General features: G+C 53.7%; 1 protein-coding gene across 2 annotated transcripts in view; it reads right to left on the bottom strand.

Moving 5' to 3' along the window:
* Positions 1-989: 989 nt before the first annotated feature.
* CHST3 (carbohydrate sulfotransferase 3) overlaps positions 990-7477 on the bottom strand; it is a 43517-nt gene continuing 37029 nt past the window's right edge. For both annotated transcript variants that reach the window (XM_032139460.2, XM_032139469.2), the window contains exons 2-3: positions 3489-3735; positions 990-2306 (exon numbers count right to left, since the gene is read on the bottom strand). In XM_032139460.2, coding sequence (XP_031995351.1) covers positions 1007-2306; positions 3489-3628 — 1440 coding nt within the window. In that variant the 5' untranslated portion in view covers positions 3629-3735 and the 3' untranslated portion in view covers positions 990-1006. The remainder of the gene's footprint in view (positions 2307-3488; positions 3736-7477) is intronic.

The raw sequence follows: 7477 nt of genomic DNA, 5'->3' as shown, positions 1-7477 counted from the left end.
GAGCCAGCCAAGCTGGACCGGGCCTTTGGCTGCACCATTTCAAAACATCCTGCCTGCCAGCCGCAAGGATGTGGATGGGTCAGAGGAGGTAGCCACGAGAATCTAAGGCGGGCAGGGGCTTTGAACACTGCAGTTCTGAACCCACCGTTCAGTCCAAACCCGGCCAGGGAACCGTGTCACGTCATGGCCCTTTAATGCGTTTCCTTCCCCTGCCCTGCCCTCGAAATAATCCTACAAATGTAATCACAGGCTCCTCTGAGGTGTGTCATACAGAAAAACCCTGTGGGCATAAGCAGCGAGGAAGCTTGTCTGCATAGATGTGTGTGCACTTGTGCCTTTATGATGCTTGTCTATGTATGGTGTACATGTACGTATGTCTATACGCATGTGTGTGTTTTGCAGCTCTATATGGGGCCCAGATTCATCAGTAACCAGCACAGCCATCCCATTCATGAAAATGCTGAATCGCTCTGTACTGGTTGGTAAACAGCCACTGTCACCTCAAACGAGCCTCAAATGCCACCTTTGCCACCCAGGGCTGTCCTGGCCCCTCCTCCAAGGACCCACCCAGATTCCAGACTTCACCATCCAGACAAGAAACGGTTAACACCAAATAAAGCAGGAGGTCTGACTGTCACTGGTCAGAGCCTTGCCCCTTCTGGTTGTTAAATATTTGGACTCTGGCCTGCAGGGTCTCCAGGCACGAATGTATGTTTCTGTGTGTGTGAGATCGAAGCTTGCCAACAGGCCCGGGCCTGCCTGGGCCCGCTCAGGAGGCTGCAACCCTTTGGGTCTGGGTGTGATGGCCCTCAAGGGGACCGGGCACTGTCCTGTTCTCCGCGATTAACCCTGGGGCCGCCGCTTTGGCAGGAGCGCTGGCTGGGGGCCCTACTGCTACAGGAGGCGCTGTCCGCTCACGGCGCTGCGCACCCGCCCTCTGCGAGGGCTGCGGCAGAAAGGCGGGGCAGGCCTTTCACGAGGAGGGGCATACGGGGCCCCGGCCCCACTACGTGACCCAGAAGGTGCCCCTCTCCTCCAGCAGGCTGACTGAGCGGTTGGTGAGGGCGGCGGCGTCCTGCGCCAGTTTGTAGCCGAAGAGGCGCATGGCAGGGCCGCAGGCGGCCTGCACCACCTGGGCCAGCTTGAAGGGCATGCTGAAGCGCCACTTCTCGAACTGCTCCGAGGAGTTCTTCTGCGTGGAGTAGATGCCGCTGCCGTCGTGGGCCGCCTGCGTGTTCTTTTGGATCCAGTCCTCCACCTGCGGGGTCAGGGGGATGCCGGCGAAGTGGTACATCTCGCGGGCCTTCTGCAGCGGCCCGCGTGCCACGTCCTCATAGCGCACCAGCATGTAGCGGCCCCGCAGCCAGGCGGGCTGCCGCAGCCCCAGCTCCGCGGACAGGCGGATGCTCTCGCAGTTGCCCCGCAGCCGCTGCACCTCCTCTTCCCTCAGGCCGTCCTGGCCCTCGTCGTCCAGCCACTTCTTCCAGGTCTTATACTTGCCGGCGAAGGCCACCATGCGCGAGGCCAGCACGGCCCGGGGGTCGCGCACCAGCTGGATGACGCGCAGGTCCAGGCGGGGGTCCTCGGCCAAGGGCTGCAGGAACTCCAGCTGCCGGATGCGCACGGCCTTGAGGGCCATGTGCTCCTTGCGGCGGCAGGCCTCTGCGGCCAGCGTCACGTTGAGGGGGCCGCAGCGGCGGTTCTTGCAGTGGTACTTCTCGAAGACCTTCTTGACGAAGGGGGTGCAGACGGGGTCCTCGCACAAGGAGCGGCTGGAGCCCCGGCGGAACATGAACTGAGTCAGGTGGTCCTCTGGCAGCGGCGTGATGAAGTGCTCCAGCACGTACAGGTCGCACAGGAAGAGCTGCTTGAGCACGTCGCGGTACACCAGGGCAGAGCCCGCGGCGTTGGCACCCCCCGGCTCGAAGGACACTGTGCGCTCGATGTGCCACAGCGGCTCGAAGAGGTAGAAGATGTTGCCCTGCTGGTTGAAGAACTCGCCCACAAACGAGGAGCCGGTGCGCGTGGTGGCCATGAGCAGCACGTGGCGCCGGGGCCCCACCACGGCCGGTCTGGGCGGCTCCTCCTCCTTTCTCTGCTCCTCCTCTTCCTCCCCTGCGGCCTCCACGGCTGGCTCCACGCCCAGCTGCAAGCTGAGGTTGCGGAGACGGCTCTGCAGCTGGGAGAAGGCTGAATCAAGCTCGCTCAGGGACAAAAGAGATGCGTTCTCAGCTAAGATTAGGGCTGGGTCGGTGCTGTTGGCATCTGCCAGAGCTTGGGGGATCTGCTTCAGCTTGTCTGAGACCCTGTGAGGACAAAGAAGATCAGGGTCAGTGGCTGACTGGGGACCCCGTCTCCTGGGCAACCCTAAGCAGTCCTCCAAGCAGATCACCAAAACCTGTCTCAGTTGGGTTTCCCCAAAAGCACTTTGAGGCAAGGATTTGTGTTTAAGTAGTTTATTTGCGACACGATCAGAGGAAGAACTGGATGGGGAAGTGAGGCAGGGGAGGAAAGAGGTCCATGATGCATGTGCTGCTAGGAGCAGGTGTGGGCATCGGAGACTTAGTCTGATGGGGATCTGGGGGGGACATTTACTCCCCAGTACTTCCGGCTTGCCAGTGTGCGAGTGGAGAGAAAGCTCTCAGGTGCAGAGCTGTAGGGGCTTGCAGTAGAATCCAATAGGCACAAGCTAGAACGGTCCTTGCTCAGTGACCCAAGTGGGGCATGACGGTGTCCACTATATTGCCCAATCCCTGACCCACCCATCTTAGCTAATGCTTTCTTGCAGGGCTTGTGCCTGGGAGGAGAACAGGCTAAGAAATCTTTCTACATCTAACAGGCCCACTGCACATAGCTGTATGCTGCCAATTCAAAGGGGTAGAGGGGCGTTCCCAGATTAGCCTGTTTGAGGGACATGCCCCTGGAATTGAGCAGTACACAACCTGGCAGCTGCACATGGCAGCCCTGCCCATCAGAGTATCCACACTAGGACCTTGCCTTTCCACGGGCTCAATGACATCAAGACTTCTATAGGGGATGTGCTGCTAATGCAAGGCCAGGAAGTAAATTAACAGTAATAGTCACAGCCAGCAAATACTGGACACCAACTATGTGCCAGGCACTGGGCTAAATGCTTTTACATTTTCTCATTTAATCTTTATAACAATGCTGGTCCCATTATTAGCCACATTTTACAAAAGAGGAACCGAAGAGTCAGAAATGTTAAGTATCTTGCCTAACCTTTCACAGCTGTAGAGGGCCAACATGGGGGGCTCCAACCCAGGCTGTCTGAGTCCAGAGCCCAAGTCTCACCCCTGTGCAGTCATGAGGACGTGTGCAGGAGCCACAGCCTGGGACACAGGAGGGGCCTGGGGATGGCTTGTTGAAGGAATGTATTTGCAGGTCCACAGAGAGCCCTGCAGTGACCTCCCTGTCCCCACCCGCCCCACCTTGAAAGGAAGATGAAGACTTGGGCTTGCAACCCTCACCTTGATATGATTTTATTTTCCTTTTCGATGAAGACAAAAACTATCACCACAAAGACCAAGAAAAGGGCGTATTTGCTTCTCATCTTCAGGCTGTGCACAAAGTCCTGGCAGTCCTGGGGCAAAGTGAGTCCTTTCTCCATGGGGAAAGGTGGGGCCGTGGGGGCTCCTCGGGCCAGCCTTGGACACTCAGCTCAGGGGCATCACTCAGGACCCAGCTTGTCGTCTTCAGGTGGGGGACACCCTCGTCCTGCGGAGAGACAGGTGGTCAGAACACCCTTGTCTGTACACAAGGAATGCAGAGGATGTCTCTCCACCAGACTTTTGAGGTTCTCAGCCCTGGTTAGCAGCCAGGACCCCAGACCCACTCTCCAGACAGACTGTGCCCCAGAGAGACTGAAGGTCTCTTTAATAGGTCGTTTAAAATGCTAATGAACCATCGGGTTCATCCATCCCACCTCTATCAGTTTCTCCCTTGACCTCACACATCAAAGGCATGTGCATGGAAAAGAATAACCCTTGTAGCATAAATGCTTATAATAGCAAAAAGAGTGCAAACACCTAAATGAAAATGGTGGAGCATCCAGGTAATGGATTTTTATGTGGCCACAAAGAATAATGAGGTGGATCTACACATGTGAATGATCCAGAAAATACATGAGAACACACACACACACACACACACACACACACACACACACACACACACACACAAGGTGCAGACCCTGTGCTTATGCAGGACAGGGCTTCCCAACCTCAGCACTGTTGACATTTTCCACCAGATAAGTGGGGATTGTCCTGTGAATTATAGAATGTTTGACAGCATTCTTGGCCTCTACCCATTAATTGCCAATAGTTGTTTGTTTGTTTTTGAGACAGGGTGTCACTGTGTTGCCCAGGCTGGAGTGCAGTGGCACGATCATAGTTTACTGCAGCCTCAACCTCCCAGGCTCAATTATCCTCCCACCTCAGCCTCCTTAGTCACCACAAGTGCACACCACCACACCCAGCTAATTTTTAAAACTTTTTGTAGAGATGGGGTCTTGTCATGTTGCCCAGCCTGGTCTTAAACTCTTGAGTTCAAGCGATCCACCTGCCTCGGCCTCCCGAAGTGTTGGGATTATAGGCATCAGCCACCACGCCTGGCCCACACTGCTCCTCTGTATATTGCTAAGTGTCTCCTGGGGCGGGAAGGTGGGGGGTGCCAAATCATCCCAGGTGGAGAACCTCTGATGTAGCAAGATCCCATTGAGAAACGAATGCCGGGAAAAATACAGATGCGGGGTACAAATGGACTCTGGCTGCAGGAAAACGCAAGGCCTGGTAACAATGGCTGCATCTAGAAGGTGGATGGGTAGGTGGAGAGAGAAGGTGGAGTGAGGCTTCTGTTTACTATGTAACACTGTGCCTTGTTATACATTTTACCGTGTGTGTGTAAATTATAAAAAATTAACGAAAGAAAAAAATGTGATAGTGCATAAATTCTACCTAAATCCTTAACATGGCCTCAGCCTTCAGGTCTTCACTCTCTAGGCAGCCTTCCCCAGGCTATGCTGAGGTAAGGCTGTACAAAGATTATCATGAGCACCTGGGACTTTGTCATAAAGCCATAAAGCAACAATTGTTCAATACTGAACATCCCTTCAGGCAGGACAGGGAGTTTGTCTAGGCCCCTCATTATCTCTCAATTCTGGGCCAGGCAAGAGATATATAGTTGGTGAACAACAGATGGATAAAGGAAAAAATGACCCTCGACTAAAATAGTATGTATCATCATTATTATTATTATTATTATTATTTTGAGATGGAGTCTTGCTCTGTCACCCAGGCTGGAGTGCAATGTCGCAATTTCGGCTCAAAGCAACCTCCGCCTCAATCAATTCTCCTGCCTCAGCCTCCTGAGTAGCTGGGATTATAGGCATGCATCACTGTGCCCAGCTAATTTTTGTATTTTTAGTAGAGATGGGGTTTCACTATGTTGCCCAGGCTGGTCTTGAACTCCTGACCTCAGATGATCCACCTGCCTTGGCCTCCCAAAGTACTGGGATTACAGGTCATTATTATTATCTAAATAGATAATATCTAACAGGGTCTTGCTATATTGCCCAGGCTGGCCTCAAACTCCTAGGCTCAAGCAATCCTCCCTCCTCAGCCTCCGGAGTAGCTGGGACTGCAGGTGTGCCACTGCACTTGGCTACAAAGTTGTTTATGGCTAGAGCAAATACAGGTGCAGAAAGAAGAGTCTATTCCTTTTTTTTTTTTTCTGAGACGGAGTCTTGCTCTGCAACCCAGGCAGGAGTGTGGTGGTGCAATCTCAGCTCACTGCAACCTCTGCCTCCCGAGTTCAAGTGATTCTCGTGCCTCAGCCTCCTGAGTAGCTGGGATTACAGACGTGTGCCACCACTCCCAGCTAAATTTTGTATTTTTTGGTAAAGATGGGGTTTCACCATGTTGGCCAAGTTGGTCTCAAACTCCTGACCTCAGGTGATCCGCTTGCCTTGGCCTCCCAAAGTGCTGGGATTACAGGTGTGAGCTACTGCGCCTGGCCTAGGAGAGTCTATTCCTAACTGGAATAGTCCTGCCTCTTGCTAATTTTCCTGGGCCTTTTCTCATGAACTTATTAAGTTAATATTTTCTGAGCATTTACCTTGTGCTGGCTTCTGGCCTAGGCACTGAAAATATGGCGGTGAACAAGTAAGCATGGTCTGTGCCCTCCAGGGGCTTGCACTCTGGTTGGGAGGGCCAACCAATGATATGGGCAGCTGAAGTTTACTGAGTGCATATTTCTCTGTGCCAGGTGCCATGCTAAGCACTTGCACTCATCAAATCCTCAGCAAAGCCCTGTGAGGCATCAACTAGCCCATTTTACAGGTGAGGAAACTGAGGTTGAGACAGGTTAAGTAACTGACTTAAGGTTCCTCCAGCAGAAGCCTCTGGCCACCCCTCCCAGGTCCAAGTCATTTGAGTTTCTTGGTGTACCTTGGGGACCCCCAACCTAGCTCCTATGGTGGGGCTTTCTGGCTGACCGTCTCCCTTCCCAGAATGCAAACTCCCCAAAGTCGTGATTCGCATCTAGAATGGCACTTTGCACAGACCAGCTGCCCAAAAATCAATGGTGAGGCTGGTGCCTGGCAGCTGTTGGCATGAATGTGTAGAATGGCCAGTGAGGCTACGTCCCCCATGCACCCTGTTTAGCCTGTGGTGGGGTGTGAGGCCACCTACCCCACTGAGAGGGTGAGAACCACCACTGAGTTTTCAGAGTACGAGGTGTTGAAATCCTGACTTTCTGTCCTCTCCAATCTCAGGTTGTCTGGGGCTGATGATGTGAGAGAAGCAGAAGGAGCTGGGGTTAGAAGTCCTGGGCTCTAGTCCTTCCTGTGTCTCTACCATGCTGTGCAACCTTGTATAAGTGACAACCTCTCTGGGCCTGTTTGTAGCATGAAAAGGGCAGTCCCTGCTGATAAAGGTACTGTGAGGAACATATCTGATGCATGGCAAATGCTCATGAAATAGGAGAGGGGTGAAAAGGCAGGTGTGGGTGGGGGAGCTGCCCTAGCTACCCCCTCCCTTCTGGGCTTGGCACCTTGGTAAGGTATAGAAGTTGGGGTGCCTAAATGACAAGCCTCTGAACCTTCTCCTTCCCTCCCTTCCAGGGACTATTTCGATTTTTAAGTTGCTGTTCCAGCCTCCTCATCCCCAGAGCAACATAGCGTTCCTAAGATCCTTCCTGACGCTGCCCTAAAAGGAAGAAGCAAAGCTGGACACTCGGACAGGAAACCCAGGCAGGCTGCTGGCTCCCTTGCCCTGCCCAGATAGCTGCCCCTCTGTTTAGCTTTGGAAACCTAGCAGGCAGGTGGGCAGGCAGGTGAGAGAGGTTTGGAACTTCCTAGAGCTGAGAATGGGGAGAGGGCATGGTGCCAGGAGGTCACAGGGCCATGAAGGAAGGGGATAGGGCCCGGATGGGGGTTACTCAGCAAAGCCCCACACAGAAC

The sequence above is a fragment of the Hylobates moloch genome, unplaced genomic scaffold (genome assembly GCF_009828535.3).
Source record: "Hylobates moloch isolate HMO894 unplaced genomic scaffold, HMol_V3 SCAFFOLD_3, whole genome shotgun sequence".
NCBI classification, from domain to species: Eukaryota; Metazoa; Chordata; class Mammalia; order Primates; family Hylobatidae; genus Hylobates; species Hylobates moloch.
The sequence above is the reverse complement of the archived record's forward strand: the minus strand, read 5'-3'. Positions and strand labels throughout refer to the sequence as shown.